The sequence below is a fragment of the Arvicanthis niloticus genome, chromosome 13, assembly GCF_011762505.2.
Source record: "Arvicanthis niloticus isolate mArvNil1 chromosome 13, mArvNil1.pat.X, whole genome shotgun sequence".
In the NCBI taxonomy this organism is placed as follows: Eukaryota; Metazoa; Chordata; class Mammalia; order Rodentia; family Muridae; genus Arvicanthis; species Arvicanthis niloticus.
Genome location: NC_047670.1, coordinates 56868538 through 56893066, shown reverse-complemented (window position 1 = coordinate 56893066; position 24529 = coordinate 56868538). Strand labels below are relative to the sequence as shown.

Here is a 24529-nt window from a genome sequence, read left to right as displayed (position 1 = left end):
GCCCTGGCCATCCGCCAGCCACTGATCTCCGCCCGGATGTTGTAGAGAGAAGCCATACAATGGTCCTCTGCTGCCGGGAGCTTGTAGACTTAGTTGCTTGTGTATTTTGTAAACCACCCCAACTATCCACGGTGCAAGACAGAGAATTAGTAAATGAGCCGGATCTTTTTTTTTTTTTTTTTTTAAAGCACTGCATAAACCATAAACCAAAACTTTGTGCCAACAAATTGTTGAGCTGAATACCACAAAAGAGGATTGAATTCTGAAACCCTGGGTTCCACAGCTCAGCCTGGCCCCCTTCCAGCTTCAGTTAGTAGCTGAAGCCCTCAGGCTGTGGTTTGGCTGTTCCTGTCTCTGAGGCTAAGCTGTCCGTCTCAATGCCTAACACCCCCTCACACTGACCAGTTTTACTGTTTCCTGCTGCCAGCTGGTGCCTCCTCCTTTCCACAAGGCCACTTAAGAACCCTTCTCGGTAGTCTTCCTGCCCCTCCAGCTACTTCAGATCCACCATCCACCCAGCTGATGTGTCACTGTGTGTCATTTCTAGGATTCCATTCCCAACACCCACATGGTGGCTCACAATTTGATGTAGGGGTTGGGGATTTTGCTCAGTGGTAGAGCGCTTGTCTAGCAAGCACAAGGCCCTGGGTTCGGTCCTCAACTCTGAAAAAAAAAAAAAAAAAGACAAAATAACAATTCTATGTAACTCCAGTTCCTGGGGATTAGAGGTTCTCTTCTGATACACACACACACTCAGAGAAAGAGAGAGAGAGAGAGAGAGAGAGAGAGAGACAAAAACACTTCATACACATAAAAATGTAAAACAAGTTACTTACTGATATTATGAAGATCACAGTGAACTAATTCTTACCTCTCATGTCAGTCCCCTGAAATACTTTGTTTCTAAGCAGTGGGAAGGGACACTGTTGTCTATTATTGTGTAGCCCTGTCTGTCTATCCTGCAACTTGCTTTGTAGACCAGGCTGCCTTCAAACTCTGAGATCTGTCTGCTTCTACCTCCCAAGTGATGGGATTAAAGGCATGCACCACCATGCTAGGCATTTTTTAAAAATTTTTTTTTTTTTTTTTTTTTTTAGAAAGTCTCTTGTACCCCAGGCTGGCCTTGAACTCACTATGTAGCTGATCTGAATGTCTAGTTTTTCTGTCTTTACCTCCCAAGTGCTGGAATTACAGGTGTGTTTGCCACCATGTCTGGCTGACCAAAGGTTATTTTTGTGTGTGTTGGGTGGGTGGGGGCATGCTAAAACAGGGTCTCATTTTGTAACTCAGGCTGGTCTTGAACTTGCAGTGATTATGCAGCCTCAGTCTCCCTTGTTCTAGTATTACAAGCGTGAGACTGCACTCAGCTGTTTAAGGACTGAGTGTGCTGAGTTTTTGGTGAGTACATCCATCAATTGCACCACTTAAAATTACTATCATCCAGAAAGGCCTGGTGACCCTTTTATGCCCACTCTCTTGGGTACTTCTCTGGAGTACCCAAGAAGACTATTTTGAAGACTATTTTGAACGTGTTATATTTGTATTTTCAAAGGATCTCTCTGGTTGCTGTGCAAAAGAAAGACAATCAGGCTTGAAGTGCAGACTTGTCGCCTAGCAACCAGACTCGCTCAGGGGTGGGGGTTGGCTTGCTTCAGAACGAGGCCCCGCCCTCCCAGTGCTCTACCCCGCCCCTCTCCTCTCACTAGCGGGAGTGCAGGCGGCCCCACCCACCTTCCGGCCCCGCCCCTCCCGGGAGCCTCGCGTAGCTCCGCGACCCGCAGGGCCGGGCAGATGTTTCTTATTGGTCGGTTTTCCGGAAGCTGAGTTGGTTTGGCTTGGCGAGCTTTGCGCCGGGACCTCGGAGCCGCTGGACGCGCGTGAATGGTGCGTGGCTTACGCACGTGGTGCGGAGGGGACGGGACGGGGGATCGGGGGACCGGCGCTTCTCCAAGGCTGGCGGGAGCGGGTCTCAGTTTCCTCTGGGAGAGGAGCATGGCGTCCGCGAACGGGACCCCAGGCCCTCCTGCGCGGCTCCGCTGCAGGCTTGGCTTGTCAGAGGCTGAGAAGGGACGGAGGCGGCTCGGGTACCCCCACTCTCTTACGGCTCGCAGCCCCCCTGTGCTTGACAGCCTCTCTGGCTTCCAGAACCCCAGCGCAGGATGTTCGTGTTGGTGGAGATGGTGGACACCGTTCGCATACCCCCGTGGCAGTTTGAGCGGAAACTCAACGACTCCATTGCTGAGGAGCTGAACAAGAAATTGGCCAACAAGGTACTGGGCCCTCGGGCTCCCGGGCAGTGCCCGGATCGGTCCCGCTGCTAGCCTGACCGTCGCCTGGTTCAGCCTTGGCCTTGCACAATTAACGTAGATTCATGTCAGGGTCTCTTTCCTGCGCTTCCTTATGAGCCAGACTTGGATGTCAGCTGTACCCAAGGGAGTAAATGGGCCGGGCGAGGTAGTGCACACCTGTAATCCCAGCTTCTTGGGTTATTGAGGCTCGTGACGAGTTCGTGGCAACATAGTTAGCCCCTGTCTCAAATTAAAAAGCATCGTAAGCTGCTGGTGGTAGCGCATGCCTTTAATCCCCATCACTTAGGCGGCAGAGGCAGGCGGATCTCTGTGCGTTCGAGGCCAGCCTGGTCCACAGAGGAAACTCTAGAACACCCAGGGCTACACGGAGAAACCCTGTCCCCCCAAAACAAACAAAAAACATTGGGGCGCCGGGCGGTGGTGGTGCACGCCTTTAATCCCAGCACTTGAGAGGCAGAGGCAGGCAGATTTCTGAGTTCAAGGACAGCCAGGGCTACACAGAGAAACCCTGTCTCGAAAAACAAAAAACAAACAAACAAACAAAAAAACACCAACAACAAAAAAAACCATTGGGGCGGTGAACAGTGCTTAAATTTGCTTGACATTTGCGGGGTCACTGGTTCGATTCTCGGTGTTGCCAGAAAACAAAAACGGAGAGAGTACACAAAATGGGTTTGTAAAACGGAAACTGGAGAATGCCTGTTTCCTCTTTCAATTACTGTGCAGTCTTGGCCAAGTCATCACCTTTGGGACCCATGTAGCTTACAGTACGTGAGTAGAGGTCAGAGGATAGCTCCTGGGTCTTTGGAATTGAACTCAGGTGTCCGGGTTAGAAGTAGGTAGCTCTACCATCTGAGCCAGCTCCAGCTCCTTTCTTGTATTCTTTTGGTTACTCTGTTTACTTTCTGTGACTACAGGGGCCTTCTCTGATGTAATCTTTTTACTATCCACAGTGGGGGACACAGGCTCTGCCCTTGTACATAGTGAGGCAAAAGAGTTGACTTGAGAGGGTTTCATTGCAGTGAGCTGGGGTAAATGCCATGAAGGCCAGGCATTCACATACCTGGGAACAGAGGAGCGTCACCTGGGATGAAAGAGATTGGTGACTTCTGAGGTAATAGCCCTTGACCTGAGAGCTGATGGTGAGGAGAAGCCAGGTAGAGAAACTATTTTTATGGTTGGAGCAGCTTGGGCATGAAGAGGTGTGGAGGTAGTTCAATTAGCACGTGCAAAGGTCCTGAGGCAGGAGGGGCTGTGGCATCTAAAAAGGCACAGAGAATGCTGGTGTAGCTGGAACAGAGAGGGTGGTGTAGGAAATACAGACAGAAGCCAGACTGCAGAGCCCTGGATGGCCTTATAGTCCAAGTTGTTCATTACAGGTCAGTAGGAGGTGACCCTTCTGAGAGCCGGAAAGAGAGCGTGTTTGGCTTTATATAGGAACAGGTAGTCCTTTTACCAGAGACTGAGGCCTGAGGAGGAAGTACACACACAGATCTCAGGCTCGTCGATGGAGGAGAGAATTTACTGACTTTTCGTTTTTTGAGACAGGATCTCACTAGGTGGTAACCTTGGCTGGCCAGGAACTTGCTATGGACTAGGTTGGCCTTTCAATCACAGAACTGTCTGTCTCTGGCACCCTGGTGCTAGGATTAAAGGTGTGTGTCACACACAGTCTTAGTCACCACATGACCAAGGCAACAAGAGAAAGCGATTTCTTGGAGGCTGGCTTACGGTTTCGGAGGTTTAGTCCTTCATCGTGGTAGAAGCATGTTGGCACACACAGTGTTGGGGTAGTAGCTAAGAACTACATCCTCATCTGCCAAGTGAGAAACACTCCTCCTAGTCCTTCTAATCTTTCTCAAATTCTGCTCCTTCCCGATGACACAAGCATTCGAATTTAATGGGCCTGTGGAGGCCGTACTTACTCAGCAACGATGTTCAGGTTTTCTTTATTTTTTTTTCTTTTCTCTTTTTTTCTTTTTAAGGATTTATTTATTTTACATATATGAGTGCACTGTAGTTAGAAGAAGGCATTGGATCTTATTGCAAATGGTTGTGAGCCACCATGTGGTTGCTGGAAACTGAACTCAGGACCTCTGGAAGAGCAGCCAGTGTGGGTGTATATTTACCACAGCACAACTCGTGAGGAGAAGGGTCTCAGGATCCAATGTTGGTTGTTAGGATTGGTGGTAGGCACCTTGACTGCTGAGCCATTTTGCCAATACCATTTCCCCTCTTAGTTTCGAGACAGCATCTCATGATGCTGAAAGAGTTGAATTCACTTTATATCACTGTGTAACCAAAGATGGCTTTGGACTTCTGATACCCCTGCCTCCACCTCCCAAGTGCAGGGGTTACAGGCAGGGATCACCATGCACGGTTGAGGCCAATTCACTAGATCCTGTGACTGAAGCCACCACAGAAGATCCTTGCAGGGAGCTCTGCTCTGGCTCTGAAGTGCTCTATGTGTCTCTAGTTCCTGAGCAGCTCCTGTGAGGGCTGTGACCAGGGGTAGTGTTGATGGTAGATGAGCAGACACTAAGCCAAGTCATTTACAGCACCAGAGTGTGTGGCTTGGGCTGTGTGGGCCTCTGGTCTGTGAAAGGGCTTTGACTACATTTCCCTGTGCGAGCCGTCTGTGTGTCTGAGGTGGTGTGAGAGTGATGGAGTTCTCACACTTCCTGGCTGTGATCTGGAGCAGGGACAGTGAACTTCAGTCATTGTGGTCTGACCTGGCCACCAGCAGACTTCATGTCCGTCTATCCACTCACCACTCCAGCTGCTCTTCCAGATTTGAATGTGGAAAGCTGAGGCTGAGAGGCAGAGTAGTGTGCTTGCTGGTCCCACAGTGAGGCAGAGCTGATACTGGAAGCTGGCATTGTCAGTCAGGCCCTGCTTATTCCAGGTTGTGCATCCTGAGGTCCCTGCCACCATTACCTCCTGCAGAGTTTCATCTCATGTCCGTCAGTGAAAGGGCTGTGCAGAGCGAGCTTGCTTGTGGTTGTGAGGGTGTTGGAGAGTCACTGTGTGTGCATATCTGCACAGGTCGTCTACAACGTGGGACTCTGCATCTGTCTGTTTGATATCACCAAGCTGGAGGATGCCTATGTCTTCCCAGGGGATGGAGCATCACACACCAAAGGTGAGTGCCTTCTCAGGGTGTCATATTTCTTGGGGCTCAGTTTTCTGTAGCAAAAAAATCAAGCTGCCATGGCTCTTGATGTGGTGGGAGACCTGGGCCCCAGTCCTAATTCTTGTAGGAATTGACTTCAATGACTGGGTACTCCTGTCCTCTCTGGGCCTTAGTTTCTTTACCTGTAAGACATCAGTGTGGATGGGGTATTCTCAAAGCCACTACAATTTTGAGATTTCGATTGTGGTTCAGCCTGTGTCCCTCCGGTTTGATCTAATGCCCCTGATATTTGCCCCGCCCCCATACTGCTCACTGCTTCCTGGTGAGGTGACCTGCTAGGCAAGGGCTCTAAGCTGTGGCTGCTACTGGCAGGAGAGCAGAAGGCAGGGGAGAGCAGGCCGAGTGGGCCTAGGGACCTGAAGGGGCAGTAGGACACAGCAATTCAAAGTGTCCTTTGGGGCCAGCAAGTGGCTCAGGAGTAAAGTAGACTGTGTGCTTGTTACACAGTCTAGAAAACTGACTGTACAGAATTTTCCTCTGATGTTCATATTATGGAATGTATGTGTGTGAGGCCTACAGGAATGCACATGTGTGGCCTCTGAGCAGGGACAGTGACACATGCCTGTAATCCCAACACTTAGGTGGAAACTGGAGGATCAGGAGTTGCAGGCTAGCCTATCCAACAGTGATAGTAGATTCTATACTTCAGGGCCTCCAGGGGGACTAAGGAATTACATAGTAGCGCTCAAGATGGGGGTGGGGGGGACCCTTGGCACTGAGGGAGTATGGGATGGCTTGTTTCTGTTGCTTCTGTGTGCTGCTTGGCTTGTGCTCTTCTGGGCAGTTAGCCAGGGCTGGCCTGAAGTTCTCTGCCTAAATATGTCTTCAGCATACCTGGATGCCATTGGCCAAAAGATGTCACATGGCTACAGCTAAGGGATAGAGAAACAGACACTGCCCCTTGTTGAGAGAAACTGTAGTAAAACTGAAAGGTATATGCATCTGGGGGTGAAAGGGTGCTGGGCAGAACCTAGAGGAGTGGTGGATGGAGCTGGTGTCCAGGCCTCCTCTGTCACTTTGTTTCCTGGCACGGGGCAGCAGTGTGGATCCTTAGCCTGCCTGTTAATGGAGCAGAGGCAAAGTGACAGACACACAAGCCACAGTGAACCTTGTCTTTGTCTGTGTTGGTCATCTTCTTAGCCCAGGGATAGGTGGGCAAGTGTTCTGGGTGTTTGGAGACAGCCTGGGGTCTGTGCTGGCACCCTGAGACTAATCAGTTGACATGGGTGTTGAGCTCTGCAGAGAGCCCCAGGAAACAGGCTGTCTTTGTGTGGATCAGGCATTTTCTTGAGTAGAAAAGGGAGCCCAGGGTGTAGAAAGCCATGAGGCGCTCTGTTCTCAGACAGGAGTGCTAAGCCGAGCTGGGCTCTGCACTTGTCCAAGGGCAAGGCTTCTGTTCTCAGAGAACGCTGCTGAGCTGAGCCAAGAGCCTGCTGTCCAAGAGGCAAGTGCTAATAGGTACCCAGTCTTCAGGAATATCAGAAACAAGTCAGCACAAGGACATGCTGCCTGTTACATTGGTGACATTTGGCACTTGGTCTCCAGGATTGGATTTTATTGTCCCAAACATCCTGCTCACCCTATAGTTCTTGTTTCTATGTGGGAGATATAAAGTGCATCTCACAGACCTATGTTTGGATTCTGGCTCTAACCCCTGGGATAGGGGCCTAAGTACACCCTATCACACACACAGTGGGATTACCATTCGGAGTTCTGAAATCCTTGGAGGGCCACGGAGCACTGCAGAAGCATCAGGAACTCAGGGTCAGACTTGGTGGCAAGCCTCTTTGTTCACTGACCATTTTTGCTGGCCCTCTTTTGCTTCCTGGCTTGTGGACCCTGACCAGTGCCTCATGTGAGTGGAATCAGGAATTTGTCCTTTTCACAGAAACTCAACACAGCCCAAGGGTTGGGGAGTACACATCCTGGGATCTGTTTTCTTTATGCCTGTTAACTAAAAGCAAATGAAACATGCCCCGCCCCCAGGGGCTCTGGGTGACAATGAAGTACAGTCCTAGGGATGGAAACCCGGAGCCTCATGCCATATCTCTAGCCTTTTATTGTTGCTGTGAGACAGGGTTTCTCTGTGTAGCTCTGGCTGTCCTGTAACCCACTATGTAGACAGGCTGACTTCGACCTCACAGAGGTCTGCTTCCAGGGTTCTGGGATTAAAGGCATGTGCCATCATACCAGTCTTCCTTTTTGAGGATGATTGATGTCCTACTGTGTGTACCCTGAGCTGCTCACCACTTGCCTTCAGATATGGCGTTTAGGCTCTGGACACTGGTTTACACGCTGTGCTATCCCAGTAAGCCTTGTGCCAAACTAAGCATGGCATAAGCCTGGCAGAAGCTTTGAGCTGAATGCTAGGTCTTATGGAGGGCAGGGTTTTCCATCCTGTGCATAAGTGACCCATGCCTGCTCCTGGCTGGATTTTGGAGTGTTAGCAGAAGCCTCGGTCATCTTCAGGTTGTCACCTCACAGAAGGCAGAGTGCAGCTGGACAGAGCCAGGCATGGTAGGCCCTGATGTCCTAAGATGGGTACCAGTAGGCTGAACCACTGAAGGAGTCCTGGTAGAAGCCTGTGCTGGTAGTAAGTCTGTGTGAGGAAGGTGCATCCAATCTGGTGGCCTTGTCTGTAGAACATCAATTCTCAACTTGTGGTCACAACTCCTTTGTGGGTTGAATATCAGATACTTACATTAGGATTCATAACTGTAGCAAAATTACAGGTTCATGAAATAGCAATGAAATGATTTTATGGTCATTACAGCACGAGGAACTGTATTAAAGGGCTCCAGCATTAGGAAAGCTGAGAACTGCTGCTTTAGAGTATCCATGGCTAAATGGACAGGAGAACTATGTGTTTGGAACAGGACACACACACAGCCTCTGAGCTGCCTCCTCTTCCTCTGTATAGTAGAACATGGCGCCTGGCACAGGAGGCTCATATAGGCAGTCTGATGGTGGAGAGCATCTTCCTGGGTGAGAGGGCCAGTGAGGTGTGGCCTCTGCTGAGGCCAGGAATCATTCTGGTGTTGGTACAGCTTTAGCCAGCCTTTCCCTTGGGTGCAGGTGAGTAGAAAGCACAAGGGACAAGGCCCGAGAACTCATGAAGTCACCCATGTGTCACCCTCCCCACAGGCAGGTAGCCTTGGCGTTTTTAGTGCCCTATCCCAGGTCAGCTCTGTGCTGAGGGTAAGCTTGCTCAGGTATCAGGAGACAGAAACTTCCTTCCAAGCCTGGCTAGTCGCTTCTGTCCTTTTGGAATGTGAAGAACAGCCTGAAGGTTGTTGGAATTGACTTTGGAGTTGCTAATGACCCAGAATCTGGGCTCAGGTATGCCTGAGATGGATTTGGAAGCCAGCCTCAGTTCCAGGGCAGCAGCTGCTGATGGTTCCTTATGGGGACCAAGCTGTGACCTTGCTTAATTGAGGGATGGTTGGTTCTCTGCCTTAGCAGAGAGGTCTAAGCCTGCAAAAGGACTCAGCATGAAGCACTGGGTAAGTGTGCTGGCAGTGAGGTGGACATTGGAGAACATGAGCGGCTCCAGGCTCTGCAGCCTTCTTAGCAGGCCTGGTGTGACTACTACAATGTGGGCTTCTTTTCTAGTCCATTTCCGTTACGTGGTGTTCCACCCTTTCCTGGATGAGATTCTCATTGGGAAGATCAAAGGCTGCAGCCCGGAGGGTGTGCACGGTAAGGTGCTCTGACTTCTGGGGAAAGACTGCATGGAACACAGTGGGGTGGGCAGTGTATGCTGACCATGTGGTCCAGAATCCAGCTGAATCTTTCCTATGGCTTCAGAGAAGCTGTCCAGCTGCAATGCCAAATGAGGGGTACCTTATGCCCTCATGTTCTCAAGGATGGAGTAAGGGCCTCAGCTCTGTGAGGTTTCACTGTAAGGCCCAGCTTTGGAGCCGAGAAGGGGTGCTGAGCTGGTGGAGGTAACAGGCTCTAGTGCCTGTGGTTTCTCTATGTGCAGCGAACGGGGAAGGCTGGGAGCCCATGTGGGTACTATAGATATAGAAGTGGGGCTTTGAGGAAGGAGGGGACAGATTGCACTGGGAAAGGGACTTGCCATCTCTGCTGGGCTGTCCCTTTGAAGCCCTCATCTAATGTCATTGTTTCTTCATTTCTTCCAGTCTCTTTAGGGTTCTTTGATGACATTCTCATCCCCCCTGAGTCACTGCAGCAGCCTGCCAAGTTGTATCCTCTCAAGTATGATTTGGGGCAAATGGACAGCCCCACTACTGTGGTGACCCTGGCAGCTCTGTGATCTGCCTCTGCTGGCAGTGCTGGTGTGACACCCCAGGCCACCTCTACTTCTCATTCTGACCATGGTCTCCACATGCCCAGGTCTGTCAGGCTGGGTGATAAAATAGAGCCGTCCATACCTTTGGAGCTCTTGTCACCCCTAGTCAGTTCACTCAGGCTCTCTCTGCAGGAGTCATTTCAGATGTCCCCAGCAGGTTCACACTGGCAGGTTGTCTCCGTTTCCCAGGATGTGGGATGGATTTTCGGGGTTGGCCTGGAGTGCAGATCTGCTTTTCTTCACCCCAGCTCTGGGGTTGTTTGTTTTAATGGGACCGTCCCAGGAGGGGCTCTGGTATGTCACAAGTACACTTCCTGCTCCCTGCAGATATTTGAATGCAGTGTGCCACTAGAGGGCAGTATGGCTCTGTAGGCTATGGGGGAGTAGAGCCTGTGTTTAGCCTTCCTCTCACCCAGGCCTGTGCAGGCAGCAGGGGCTGCATGAGACTGGAACTGTCAGCACATCTGGTCCTGTTTTATTGTTTCTTCTCCTCCTTAGGCAGGTGGCAGTTAAACCTGCCTCTCATCTTGAGCCCCAGGCAAGCCCAGGATCCGTCTGTCTTGTCTTTTGAGGATTAAATGAGAAGTGCAAGGCACCTAGCTCACTCTCATTTCTAGACATGGGAATATCATTCTCATTTTGGGTCCTGGTGGAAACTGGCTCCTCTCCAAGGGGCAGAAGCGCTTTTACTGTATTTCCTAGCACAAATAGTCTCAACCTAGGGTTGGTTTTAACTTGGGTAAGTACTTCAGAGGACCCTCAGGCTCATGCACTCCCATGGCATGGTTGTGGCCTTGACGCTGGACTCCAGTGATGAAGCAGAACAAGTGTGGGTGTGGGAGTATGAGACGGAAGAAGGAGCTCATGACCTGTACATGGACACTGGGGAGGAGATCCGCTTCAGGGTGGTGGATGAGAGCTTTGTGGACACATCCCCCACAGGACCCAGCTCAGCTGAGGCTGCCTCTTCAAGTGAGGAGCTGCCAAAGAAGGAAGCACCATATATGCTTGTGGTAAGCTGACAGGAGACTGCTTTCTTGAGGTTTCATTCCTAGAACCCCTTAGCAGGTCAGGTGTCTGGTGTTTGTCCTCTGTCAGTCACACTAGTCTGCTTTTGAGGGCTGGGGCCATGAGGTGACTGAGTTGCTGTAGATGGGCAGGCAAGGTAAGAGTTTGGATATGATGATCTTTAAGGAAGGCTAGAGAGATCAAAGCTGAGACTGGAGCAGGGTTCCAGGAGCGTGTTTCTTAGGCTCCTCCCTCTGTGTAACTTCGGGAGAGCAGAACGACAGGTCTGGGGTTGAGGAAGGATTACCTGATCCCACTTGAGGCTTTGCAGCCTCTTTCCTAAAACCCTAGTGAGCTGGGCAGAAGTGGTGATATGGCTCCCAGTCTCTACACAGGTCCTAGCTGTTGTGAACCCAACTTCCTTTGTCCGAGCTGGGCCTGCTAGGTGCTGAATAGGCTGGGGTACTAGTCCCTCCTGTCCCAGGCAGTGCAGCTCCGAGTAGTGATGAGTGTACCTGTTTTGTTTTTTTTTTTTTTTTTTTTTTGTCTTTGGCAGGGATCTATCAGTGAGCCAGGCCTGGGCCTTCTCTCCTGGTGGACCAGCAACTAGCCCTGGGGCTCACAGTGACTGCCTAGCCCGAAGACCTGTCCAGACTTGTGAAAGTAGTGAACAGTTGGCACTGAGTGCTGACCAGAGCCAGGCTTGGTGGGACCAGGAGCAGGGTGACAGGTGCTTATCCTCTCCCTCCCCAGCACTGCTTCTCTGGTCTGGAGCCACCCCGAACCATTTCCAGTGTTACGGATCTAGGCTGGCTTCTCACTTGCTGTATAGCATAGAATAGCCTGGAGTTTCTGATCCTCCAGCTTCTACCTCTTAAGTGCTGGGATGACAAGTGTGCAGTACTATTGAGCTTACGTGAAGGTAGGGATGGGGCCCAGGGCTTGTTGTGCACACCATGCAAGCATTTGACCAGCTCAGCTGCTTCCCCAGCACAAGGACTGATTTTCTTTTTCTTTTTTCTTTTCTTTTTTTTTTTTTTTTGTTGTAATTTTTGTAATTTAATTTTTTTTTGTAATTTCTTCAGGGCTGAGGATGGAACTTTCATGTTAAGTAGGTGGTGTACTACTGAGCTAAGCCTAGTCTATCCTATGAACTTCTGGCTTTCAGTGACAGCAGAAACATTTAATAAATACTGGTGGCAGCAGTAGGAACCTCCCCATTTCAGCAGCTGACATCACAATCTAAGGTCACTGAATTGCCAATCTGGGATAGCATATCCTGCCTCATCCCAAGGTCCATTTAGAGATGACCTTTCCCAAGCCCACAGATGTAGGTCTTTGAGACCAGGCTGACTACTGAGCTTAGTGGCTCTGTAATAAAAGTAGAAGTCACTCTGGGCAGGTGTTTTGGGTCAGTACTGTCAGTTGCTGATTGAAGTTGGAACACTAAGCAGCCTTAATTCCACAGCATCTGGAAGGCAGAGCCTCCAAAATGAACCAAAAACCCTCCCTGTCTAGGACGTGGAGATGGAGGCCTACCTCACAGGAAGCCTGGGGCGGCTGCTGCCTCAACTGTGACCATGAGTGCTCTGTGGGGATAGAGTTGCCCCAGGTCCACAGATGACTGTCTAGTCCTGCTGTTCCTTTCTTACTGGCACTTGTGTGACAAACCCCTGTGGCCTGCCCATGTGAGATTTAGCTGATGCAGCCTAATAATATAATATAATAATATCGTGTCACAACTCTGCTGCAGAGGCTAGAGGGGCAGACAGCATGCAACATTTATTAGCTGTGTCTTGGAGCAGGTTATTTTTCAGGCTGTTTTAACTCTATAGTCTAGGCTGGACTTGAACTCAGATCCATCTTTAAGCTAGGTGCTGTGCTGACTCTCGGGGTAAAGACCAGGTCTAGAACTGTAGTCCCCTAGGGGGACAGAGGAGGAGGCAGCTCTTGGTCACCGAAGCTCTCGTCTATTGCAGGCACATGTGTAGGGGCAGGAGGGGGTGGAGTAGTTTTTTGTCATCGCTCCTGACTTGGCTACAGTGACCAAGGAATGATGAAGCCTTGGCTTGAAACCCTCCATCAGCCCAAGCTGATAATAGTAGACACCAACCATTCTCACAACATTCAATAGATTTGGATTTTTTTTTTCTTATAAGAACAAGTTTCTCTAAAATCCTTCAGCCACCAGTGAAATGATCAGGCAGAATAAAAACTTCTGTAGAGGGAGTGCTGTCATCAAAAATAAATACAGTTGCATGGGTTGCTCAAAGACAAACCAAAATGAACAGGAAGGCAGGCTGCCCTCCATGGTGGTTCACTCGGTGGGCTGAGGATAGGGCAAGAAGCAGGTCTGGTCATCTGAGAGCAGGTGGTCATGCTGGACAGACCAGATGAGGCTCTGATGATGCACATGGACCTGTACTGTGACACCCCACAGGGTCAGCATGGGACAGGACAGCCAGCCTGGCTCCTCACTGCTGCAGCTCCTTCATCCTGTTGAGGGCACTGCCTGCACGGAACCACTCAATCTGCGTCTCGTTGAAAGTGTGGTTCAGGAGGATGGTCTCCTGGGTCCCGTTGGGGTGCTTGATGATGCAGTTCAGAGGCTGCAATAGAAAACTGGGTGTGGGTTGGGGAGTGGATGGTGCTCCCAGGAACACAATCCTCACCGGGGGCTCTTAAGACCCAAGGTTGTATCAGGCAAGCTGTCGGGTACTAAGTGCCAGGCCAGGGCTAATGTCTGGGTTGGCTTTTTCAGCTGGAACACAGATTCACAAGAGCTCTAAGTACAAATGGGTGCAGCAGGACAGGAAACAAGGTGACTGCCCAGCCCCACCCACCCAAGAAATCCCTGGTTTGTCTCCCTCCCTTTAGCCTCCTGACCTTGCCAGGGGCAAAGTCCTTCAGGCCTTGAATGGTCAGCTTGTCCACTGGATGAATCTTGTTGTAGTCAGAGGGGTCAGCGAAGGTGAGGGGCAGCAAGCCCTGCTTCTTCAGATTGGTTTCTGTTAGACAAACATCAAGTTGCAGTGTGGCTCCTCTACTCAAGGCTCCTTAGCCCCGGGAGCACTCTTCTCTAAAACAGTCCGCAACCCCAGTCCTACTACTGCAGGGCAAGCAGGCAGTAGCTGCAGCACCCAAGCCTGCTGGGTACCAGTGACCCCTTTTCTATGGGGTTATTAGCATTGTCAGATTTCAACTGACAAGCTTGCTGATGGGAAGCCATGGATATCAGACTTGGGCAATGCCAACTTGGCCTTGGGTAAACGGGACAGGCTATGTGGAATGTGGCCTACTCCAAGTCAGCCAGTGGCACAGCAGGTGGGGCTGACTGACTCACCGTGGATCCTGGCGAAGCTCTTGGTGATGATGGCCCGGCCCCCCAGGTGTCGAGGCTCCAGTGCTGCGTGCTCCCTGCTTGAGCCTTCACCATAGTTCTCATCTCCAATCACCACCCACCTGATGCCATGTTTCTGTCAGGCAACAGGGATAAGTAGTGAGGCAGTGGAGGGTGCTGCCTGAGAGCTTGGGTGGTGTGGGGTACATATGAGAAACAAACTAGAGGGGGCATGACTAGAGGAAACTGTTATCCCAGCACCCAGGAGAACCCTGCCAAGGAGTCAGGAGTCTCAGCGGGTGTTTTGGCTCCAGACCTAGGAAGGTTAGAGGAAACCTTACAGAATTGCTTTAGGAGTCAGTTGGAAATCGAAGCTCAGAGAAGAGCCACAGGAGGACTCACACAGACCAAGTATTGAGAGACTAAGCCCAGGTTGGAACTCGCTCTATAGATTAGTCTAGCCTCGAACTCAAGAAATCCACCAGCTTCTGCCTCCCAAGTACTGGTATGGTATTAAAGGTGTGAATCAGTGCTGGCCTACCTTGTAGTATCGAGCAGTGTCAGGTACCGGGCCAAACTCCTGGGTGACAGCATTGCGCACAGAGTTGGCTTTGCCGTTTTCAATGTTGATGGCACCGATGAGCAGGTTATTAGAGATGTTATCCAGGTGCCCACGGAACTTGAGCCAGGGACCAGCCGCAGAAATGTGGTCTGTGGTACACTTGCCTTTGACCTTGGGTGGTGAACAGAGAGTCCAGGTTGGGGCAGCGAGCAATGTATAAAGGAAGAAGCCTTGCAGAGACAGGCAGCAGTGAGCAGAACAAGGAGGGGCAACTAGGGATACGTCCAGCCTTGGCCCTGTAGTGCAGTCCTGGTGTTCCTGTGCCACCTGGTTTAGGCAAGGCTATCACCCACCCTCTCAAAAGCCCCAGCTACACTGTCCCTGTGACAGGACACTCTCATGAGACAGGTTAGATGTGGAAGACAGATGCAGCTGTTTGCTTATTCAGCTAAGCTGTCAAGGGTGGAAGATCAGCGACTCCAAGCCAGACATAGAAGCTAGGAGTCATGTCTGGGTCCTGGCTCACATGAGCTAAATACTGGCTGTGTCACAGGCATGCCTGAACACTGCTTAGTAAGCCCATAAATTATTGTCTGACATGAGTCTGAGGCCTTTGACCACACTAGAAAGGACGAGCTCCCAAACAGTCCCTATCTGGTAATGTCCCAATAATAGGAGTGCTGTCTGTTGTCAATCCAGAGCTGAGCTGAGTCACATGTGATATATTCACACTAGGTGGCTGAGGCCTGACAGTAACTGGCTAGATCAGGCTGTGCCCCAGCCCAGAGTCATGTAGAAGGGGGAGCCACCAAACTCCTGTGATCATTCCCTTCTTGAAACCCTCCCTTTCTGTTCCCTTGGGTTCCCCAGCCACAACCAATGCTTGGGGATGGGATGGCTGTGCCAACCTTGATGAGGATTTGCAGGTCCTCTAGGTCTTTGCCATCCCACTTGTCGAAAGGCTCCAGGAGCTGCAGGCGCTGGCTGGTAGGGCTCACATCCACCCGCTGGCCACTGCTGTCCTTAGGGGGGTGCTGGTACGTGTCCTGCCCTGGATCAAAGTCCTACAGAAGGGGTGGAGACATTGGGCACTGAATTCTTAGTCCCCACATGTCTGGTAGATTGCAAGCTTTTCTGTGTTCCAAACTTCATTCTTTCTTAGTAACAGTGTCAGCCCACGTCACATGAGCCCAGGCAAGTGGGCCAAGGCAGGTCTATGGCTGGCTGCCATAAACAAACACCAGCATCTGCTCACCGATCGGGGGAGTTCATCTGCATCTGGGGCCTCCAGCTTGAACTTCTTGCCGTCCTTGCCTGTCAAGAAGTCAGTTTCTGGGTTGAACTTAAGGGTCCCCGCAATGGCCAGGGCTGTGACAATCTGAAATGGAGGAGGCCAGTTTGCTGGTTAGCACCAATCACCTACATCTATCTACCAAGGCACCTCTTTTAAAATTATTTTTACTGCTGTTCTGTGTGAATGTGCATATGATGCATGTGTGTGCATACACATAAAGTGGACATGTTGGGTCAGAAAACAACTGTGTAGTTAATTTTCTCTTCCTACCTCTATGTAAGAGGTTCTGGGTACTGAACTCAGGTCTTAAGTCATGTGTGGTAAACACTTTTGTCTGCTGGGTCATCTCGCTGACCTTCCAAGGTCTCATAATGAACCTGGAGCTCTGTCTTTGGCTGGCTGACAAGCTGTAAGGTTTTTTGTTTTTGTTTAATGTGAATGTTGGGAAGTCAAACTCAGATCCTCATACATATGCAGCAAGTACTTCACCAACTGAACCATCTCCGTCTCTCCAGGCCCCTCACTTGAGGCCAGAGCTGCAGGGCTACCTCTGGGACCATGAGCCACCAGGCCTGCAGAGTACTCATGCCCAGGGGTTTCTAAAATAGCTGCCAGGGCCTGAACTCATTGTGTGCCCTAGGCTAGACCAGCACTACTGTAACACTTTCCTGTTCTTGCAGGTGTCTGGGAAAAACCGCTTCCTCACGGAGCAGTGAGACTGACTCGTGCTAGTGAAGTCAAGGTGGAACACCCTTCAGTGCCTAAGATGTGTCAGCTGACTCAATGCCTGTCGTAATTAATAGCAAAGGCGCATTTTTACTGAACTCAGCAACTAAAGCTGGAGACACGCCTGTGGTTCAGTCACTCACAAAGAAAGGGACAGGAAATGAGATCCGAGGGGTAAAGAGCCCTAAGCAAGCACTTCTTCACACCCTTCTCACATGACCCTAGAAGATGAATAAGTGACCAAGCTTAGGAGAGCAAAGGCCTGTCTCAGGCAGTGAGAGTCCATAGTCCATACTCACATCTACTAACTGTGCTAAATACCTCGAGCTGAGGGAGACCAGCAGGAATTACCAAGTCAATGTGATGTTTGATGGCCGACAAGGCCGTGTCTCTTGGCTTCCCCTTGGATAACTCAAGTTAGGAGTGTCCATTGATGGGTAGGGACTGACAGGAGAGGCTAATTTGTTCTTTTCTACTCTCTGGGACTTTGTATAATGCCAACCTTAAGCAGCCATCTCCCAACCCTTTCCTCTGACGCACCAGGAACAGGACCCCCAAAGCAGTCAGACTAATACCTGGCCAGGCAGTCTCACCTCTGGGGATGTGACAAAGGCATGGGTCTCAGGGTTTGCATCGTTACGGCCTGTGAAGTTCCTGTTGTAGGAGGTGACGATTGTATTCTTCTCTCCCTTCTTGATGTCCTTCCTGCCAGGACAGGGGATAGGATTAGAGACACCTAGCCTTGGCACATGGGCTGTCCAGAAGCCAGTTTGTCTGGTTTCTTATGGAACATGCCTAACTCATGATGGGAATGGCAAGGCTCTGAAAATGCTGTGTCCTCCGAGGGACTCAAGCACACTGCATGCACAGGGCACAACCTCAAGCTCCCCAGGTCTCATCCGAGAGTATGAAGAAGAGAGGCACAGGCCAGATGGAGGCCTGAGTCTCTTCACTTAGGCAGCTGCCTGCTCTTAAAAGGCTCCATCAGAGCCATCAGCTTGCCCTCTAGGATGTAGCCTTCTTGGCTTCTTGCCAGCCAGGGCTCAGTCTCTGGTCACTCAGGGCTTCTGTAGGGCTTTTCTGAGTGCCCATCCATGTCTAACAAGGACTTCTAATGTGTAGCAGGGCTGGAACCAGAAGCCTTAGGCTAGAGTCTTCTCTCCACTATTTACTTTTGATCCAAGGAGCTAGAGGCTACTCTCTTAGGATGCACTACTTACCTGTCCCACTGGCCGATGCAAGGGCCACAGGCATTGGCCAAAACAATTCCACCCACATCCCTTAGGATCTGTGCCTACAAAGGATAAAGAGGACAGAAAACTGTCAGGGCCAGGTACAACACTGATAACAATGGGTAAGGCAGCAGCCTAGAGGATGAAAGGCCGTGCCTGCATTGCCTTAGCCCAACAGATGGTAGCTTGTTCCATCCTGAAGCACAAACCAGCAGGCCTGGTAGGAGGGCGGAGGGCAGGAGGCAGGGGGCAGGGGGCAGGGGGCAGGGGGCAGGGGGCAGGAGGCAGGAGGCAGGGGGCAGGGGCAGGGGCAAGCAAACACTCACATAGCCATCCCGCTCAATAGTGGCTCGGATCTGCTCAGAGCCTGGGGTGATGGTGAACTGGGACTTGCACTTGAGTCCGTGGGCCAGTGCCTGCTTGGCCACAGCTGCTGATCGTCCCATGTCCTCGTAGCTTGAATTGGTGCAACTGCCAATCAAACCTGGTATATGATAGGGTCAAAGGTCAGGAGATAGTAACCAGAAGTCTCCATCTGACCTGGGACAAAGAGATCACTAACTGATCTGGCACAGAAATGATTTCTAACAGACATGTTGGAAGTGACCTAAATATCAGCATAAAGGCTACTCATAACCCAGTCATTCATAGTCACTGACCATGACACTCAACATAGGTCATGCTGTATCCATTTTCACACAAATTTTATTCAAATGTATAAGTACACATAAAACCCAAAAGGCTTTACTTTTTTTGAGACAGGGTTTCCCATAGCACAGGTTGACCTTGAACACCTGATCTTCCTGCCTCACCCATCTGAATGCTAGCATGTACCCTACTTTAAGGCTAATACTAACACATTCACAGTGATTATTGCTTAATGGAAACTGATAGGCTAATTTTCTAAGATTTTTCTGCTTTCTGCTTGCTTTTTTAAATTTTTAATTAATTAATTTTTTGAGTAGGGTTTCTTTGAGTAGCCCTGGCTGTCCTAGAACTTGCTCTGTAGACAGGCTGGCCTCCAAGTTGCCTCTTTCTCCCAAGTGCTGGCATTAAAGGTAGGCATCACCACTGTCCAGCTTTGTGCTTGCTTCTTAATCAGAGCAACAAAAGATCTTTTAAGCGCCGGGCGGGTGGTGGCGCATGCCTTTAATCCCAGCACTTGGGAGGCAGAGGCAGGCGGATTTCTGAGTTTGAGGCCAGCCTGGTCTACAGAGTGAGTGCCAGGACAGCCAGGGCTACACAGAGAAACCCTGTCTCAAAAAACCAAAACAAAACAAAAAAAACCAAAACAACAAAAGAGAGAGAGAGAGAGAGAGAGAGAGAGAGAGAGAGAGAGAGAGAGAGAGAGAACATGTATTGGCAGGAGGCACATGCATATTTATACTGAAAATGATTTCCTTTTGTTTATCCAGAACCCAAGGGTAGCGGACCATGCCGTGCTCTCTCTGGCGACTCTGAGCACCCTGTCTTCTCAACAGTAACATTGTTGAGTCAGCGACAGTGTGACAGTGTGAGTCTTCTGATGGACAGTGAGCTGCTTCTCCTTTCTGCTTTGTGACAGTGTGAGTCTTCTGATGGACAGTGAGCTGCTTCTCCTTTCTGCTTTGTGTTTGGAGGCAGCTATGAAGCAGCAGAGCCTGGGCTCACACCAGGCCCTCCCTCTGAGTGCAGGCCACAGAAACTGAGTGCTCAGGCTGAGCTACAGTAGCAGTGCGCCAGCGTCTGCATGTGTGACTGTGCAGACAGCAGAGACGCGCATGTTCATGTATACAGTGACACAGTAACGTTCTTAGAGACTATTTCTGGTTAGGAGTCAGAGGTATTTAAAACTCTTCTTCTTGTCAAGTACAGTAAGCGTGCTATCCAAGCACAGGTAATGTCTGAATAATGAGACCTCCTACAGAGTGCCTGCTGCCCCAAGAAGTGCCATGAAAGTGACTGTCCCCAGATACCTATTAACCTGATAAAGTGGAAGGTACTCACCTACTCTGATGTCCAGAGGCCAGCCTTCCTTCTCTGCCACAGTGCCCACGTCTGCCACTGGGTGAGCCAAGTCAGGGGTAAAGGGTCCATTGATATGTGGCTTTAGCTGAAAAGACAGGGTCAAGGAGCAGAGAGACAAAGTAGTAGGGTAGAGATGGACGTTCTTCACAGATTCTCCCATTTCTATAGAAGGAACTGGCTTCAGTCCTCAGGGCTCAAACTTTGTCATGGGAGACAAGTGGGCAATAGGTTGGAGTTGCACACAGCACTTGGGGAGCCCCCCAGCCTTATCAGACTGTCTCATCTCCACACAGTACGCACAGGAACTGAAGGTTAGCGTGATGGGCCTACTTCAGGTCACAAGAAGATGACAGAGGTACAGAAACAATCGGAGCCATCTGCCTCACGAGTCTATCATCTCTGAAACTACACTGGGCCTGATGGTGAGGACTGAATTCTAGCTACTTGAGAGGCTGAGGCAGGAGGACTGCAAGGTAAAGTCTACCTGGGTTAGTTAACAAAGTTAGTTCACGGAGAGCATGAGGAACTTAGTGAGACCTTTTTATAAAGAAGAGATAGCTGGGCGCTACACAGAGAAACTCTGTCTCAAAACAACAACCAAAAATAAACAACAAAAACAAAACAATGACAACAAAAAAGAGGGCTGGGGACACAGGTGTGCTTGCCTAGAGTTCAACTGTATTACCAAGGGTTGGGACAGACCAAAAATGTTCCTACTGGAATCTTCTGACAGACAGATCATGCCATATGCTTTTTTCTGAGGAGTGACTAACAAACATGATGTGCAGAGCAGACAAACACCAACACACCAACCAGACTGTTACTACATGACTTAACCCGTTTCCCTCACACCCACCTTAGCTTCCACACTTGGTGCAGTGAGGCCTACAGAGGGCATCAACTTGCACAGATCCACAGAGCCAAGGCTGGCACTCGACAGCCTGGCTTCTGTTGCCCTAGAGCCCTGTCTTGGCTCTCTGAACACCTGTTCTGCAGGCGTCAGGATGCCAACTCATTGCAGCTTGTCCTAAGAACTCAAAGCAAAGTGAGCCCCCAGGGCAAGATCTTGGCCTCTAATAAGGTTGGGGAGCAGCAAATGGACACTCATGTCAGAAGTGCTTTCTCCATGGCTGAATGCCATGTACTTCTGTCTCCCATTCCTGCCTGATTTAGGCCTAGGAACCAAGGGCCAACTGCCCTGCTGGATGTGTTGGCAAGACCTGCCCCGCCCCACCTCCACCCCCACCCAGTGCCAAAAATAAAAGCCCCACCCTCAGCAGTCCCCCAAACCATACTTCTCCACTTACCTCATTGAGGTTAATTTCAATCACTTGGTCATACTGGCAGCCAGGGTCAGGCACTAAGTGATCCTTGAATTCTTCTGCTAGGTTGGCAATGTCTGGAATCCACAAGGAAAGAGAATGAAACAAACTGGTTTTAAGACTTTATTTGTACACCTGAGCCAGATACCTACCACTTACCAAATGGCAGGTTCCAGGCAGTAACTAAGTCAACAGAGGGACAAATCCAACAGCATGGGATGCTGCCCCTGCCCACAAAGAGCTGAGCCTCTTGAAGAGGCTGTCAGTGAGCCAAGAAGGAGAAGACGTGAGAGACACACAGGATATGGAAAAAGTACTGGGATTACAAGCACACTCTACCACACAGTGTGTGAGAATCAAAACAATTTCCCCCAATACAGAGTTTCTCTGTAGCCCTGACTGCCCTGCAACTCACTCTGTAGACCAGGCTGGCCTTGAACTCAGAGATACTACTGCCTTTGCCTCCCCAGAGCTAGATTTAAAGGTGTGTGCCACCATTCACTGGTAAGGAGCAGAATTTTTAAGAAGTTACTGGATAAAAAGAGATAAGGGTAGTCCAGGTAGGACTCAGAAGGCTCTCAGCTTCCCAGGGCTTCTAACCTGTAGTACCTACAATCAGAAAACAGTTATACAGGAGACCCATGTCACTTCCAGAGCTACCTGTAGGGGACATTGGAGACTAGGCAAGAGAAGACCAGATTTAGCCAGCTTTTCCCGTGAAACTCAAATGGATAACCTGTAGCAGGGATAATTTGGATGCCAGACCTTTCAGAGGCTGAAGACATAATTAGGAAGCAGTCACACACACCTAGTTTGTCATCTACCTGCAGGGACTTCTGGGCCTCTGCATGGGAGCCAGCCTAGGGATACAGGCTAAGTATTCATGTCTTCAGGACAGGAGTACAGCATGGCTGTGTGCTCACCCTGCTCCCATGAGCTCACCTGCTCGGCCTGTCTTGCTCAGGTACTTTTTCATCCTGTGGTTGTATGGGAACACTGATGTAGTGGCCCCAATTTCTGCACCCATGTTGCAGATTGTTGCCATGCCTGTGGAGAGACAGAGTCCAAAACATGAGGCTACTAGGCAGCTAGGTGTGGGCCCTAGTACCTGCCGGGTGGCCACATAGCTCTTCATACAATGAGCTGCATCACCTCCTTCCTGCCTAGAAGGCCACCTAGCACCAACAGGTACCCATCCTCAAAGCCCATGGCCAGTGAAGGGATGTCAGCCTTCACAAGCAGAATTCTAACTCAAAGTCTAGCTGTCCTACTCAGCAGAGCACACGGACAGCTCTGTGTACTGAACGTGGACATGGCCAGCCACTGCTTAGAGCGGTTCAAGATCATTCTAAAGAAATAAATGCTAGCACTCGATTTAGGTCTCCGTCTGTCTGCCTGGAATTCTGCCCCCCTCAGTCACACCAGGGTACTATGTAAATAATTTTTGAAGTTTGAACAAGAGTGAAATAAGGTGGGTACAAAACATATGCCTGCAGCCCTAGCTCTTAGGAAGTACAGGTATGAGGGCTGCTTGAACTCAGGAGGTGTTTGGTTTTGAGACAGGGTTTCTCTGTGTAGCCCTGGCTGTCCTGGAACTCACTGTTTCTCTGTGGCCTTGATCAGATCTGCCTGCCTCTGCCTCCCTAGTGCTGGGATTCTACACCAGTTCTCAGTTGTTCCATTAGATCACAGGTCATTTCTAGCCTGACCCCCACCTCTGCGTATCTATCTCAGCCCACACTGTTTGGACAGTCTCAAGGGAAGATCACTTTAACTACTGCTTCAGATCCATGAGCTGCAGCCCAGAGGTAGACACTATGGGGCTGCCATCCTCACCAGTGCAGGAGATGGAGTCGACACCTGGTCCATGGTATTCCACAATAGCCCCTGTGCCCCCTTTCACCGTGAGGATGCCTGCCACTTTCAGGATCACATCTTTGGGTGAGGTCCAACCAGAGAGGGAGCCTGTCAGCTTCACACCAATCACCTGAAACAGTGGGCTAGACAAGTACAGGCACTATACACCACCCAGCATGTCCCAGGGAGGAGTCACATAGTGGAGCTTATATTCCCTTGTATTCTTCAGCCCTACTCTTCACAAGAGAGTCTAGCCTCTCTCTTCCATCCCAGACCCACAGTTCCTTATGTACTCTCACCAGCTTCCCTTCTAGCTAGCCTAGAATAAGTTTTTCTCTTCCCCTCACCTTGGGACACTTCAGCTCCCACGGGATCCCAGCCATGACATCCACAGCATCAGCACCCCCTACTCCAATGCAGATGCCTCCTAGGCCACCACCATTGGGGGTGTGGGAGTCAGTGCCAATCAGAAGAACTCCAGGGTATGCATAGTTTTCTAGAATGATCTGAAAAATAACCAAAGATCTTAAGCTTAGAAGTCTTCGGAACAGAATTAAAGTTGGACCCCAAAAAGGATGTATAGAACTACCCCCACTGACACCAGACCACCCAGCCATGTCCAGGTATACATGTCAAGTATGGTGTAGGGGCAGCCTCATTTAGGCTACACCCACATGTCCAGGTGGCCCAACTCATGAATAGCTTTAATAGTTTCTACTGTGTGACTTGAGTCTGTATCAGGATGCGCTAAGAATTGGACAAACTGGCATGTAAGAATGTGCCCTGTGATGGGCCTGGAAAAAGCGGCTGACAGTCTCAGCCCTGTGATGTGAACTGCCCAGGGTAGGTGGTCAGCCTCCCAGGCTTCTCATCAGGGCAGACAGTTCTGTCAGGAACTGGCTTCAGTCCCCAGAGAGTATTTAAATAAGCATGGAGATGCCAGGAGCTCTCCAGTGTCTGAGTACACAGCCTGCCCCCCAGGCCTTCATACCCTGGAGGCATCACTTGGTCTGTTTGGCAGGGCTGCTCAATCAAAAGTCCCTCCTAGCTGTAAAGGTCAGGGTTGTATGGGTGCTTTCTAGAACACTGGGTAAGAAAGCAGGGGCAGTAACCCACATCAGTTCTACCCACAGTTCAGGTCCCTCCAAGGTGCTAGATTCATGGGAAGGTCCTTTTGGGCTAAGTGTCCAGCCTACTCTGTGCCTGGGTTTTTGCCCCCGCAACCACCACCCACTATTTTTTGTGAGGTCTTGGGCAAGACACTTAACCTCTTGAGGCTTCAGCTTCGTCTTCTATACTAACAGCTGCCATCTCGCTAGACCACCATGATGACTGAATGACATCATGTCATCCAGCTGGGAGAG

General features: G+C 50.3%; 2 protein-coding genes and 1 long non-coding RNA gene across 3 annotated transcripts in view; 2 read left to right on the top strand and 1 right to left on the bottom strand.

Annotated features, from left to right (window-relative positions):
- Positions 1 to 1732: 1732 nt before the first annotated feature.
- On the top strand, positions 1733 to 12030 carry Polr3h (RNA polymerase III subunit H). The gene is made up of 7 exons (XM_034516637.2): positions 1733 to 1884; positions 2146 to 2270; positions 5355 to 5451; positions 9115 to 9201; positions 9648 to 9711; positions 10629 to 10830; positions 11382 to 12030. The coding sequence occupies exons 2-7, from the start codon at positions 2160 to 2162 to the stop codon at positions 11433 to 11435; spliced, it is 615 nt and encodes a 204-aa protein (XP_034372528.1). The 5' UTR covers positions 1733 to 1884; positions 2146 to 2159; the 3' UTR covers positions 11436 to 12030.
- Positions 12031 to 12956: 926 nt separating this feature from the next.
- The window catches only part of Aco2 (aconitase 2), a 49323-nt gene continuing 37750 nt past the window's right edge, over positions 12957 to 24529 (bottom strand). The window contains exons 6-19 of the mRNA XM_034516636.2: positions 23513 to 23671; positions 23145 to 23295; positions 22251 to 22355; positions 21294 to 21385; positions 19966 to 20071; positions 18306 to 18463; positions 17968 to 18041; positions 17341 to 17452; positions 15983 to 16105; positions 15636 to 15791; positions 14707 to 14898; positions 14169 to 14301; positions 13712 to 13833; positions 12957 to 13434 (exon numbers count right to left, since the gene is read on the bottom strand). Coding sequence (XP_034372527.1) covers positions 13300 to 13434; positions 13712 to 13833; positions 14169 to 14301; positions 14707 to 14898; positions 15636 to 15791; positions 15983 to 16105; positions 17341 to 17452; positions 17968 to 18041; positions 18306 to 18463; positions 19966 to 20071; positions 21294 to 21385; positions 22251 to 22355; positions 23145 to 23295; positions 23513 to 23671 — 1818 coding nt within the window. The 3' untranslated portion in view covers positions 12957 to 13299. The remainder of the gene's footprint in view (positions 13435 to 13711; positions 13834 to 14168; positions 14302 to 14706; positions 14899 to 15635; positions 15792 to 15982; positions 16106 to 17340; positions 17453 to 17967; positions 18042 to 18305; positions 18464 to 19965; positions 20072 to 21293; positions 21386 to 22250; positions 22356 to 23144; positions 23296 to 23512; positions 23672 to 24529) is intronic.
- On the top strand, positions 18462 to 23628 carry LOC143434125 (uncharacterized). The gene is made up of 2 exons (XR_013103381.1): positions 18462 to 19544; positions 20280 to 23628. It is a non-coding gene; the product is annotated as an uncharacterized LOC143434125 (long non-coding RNA).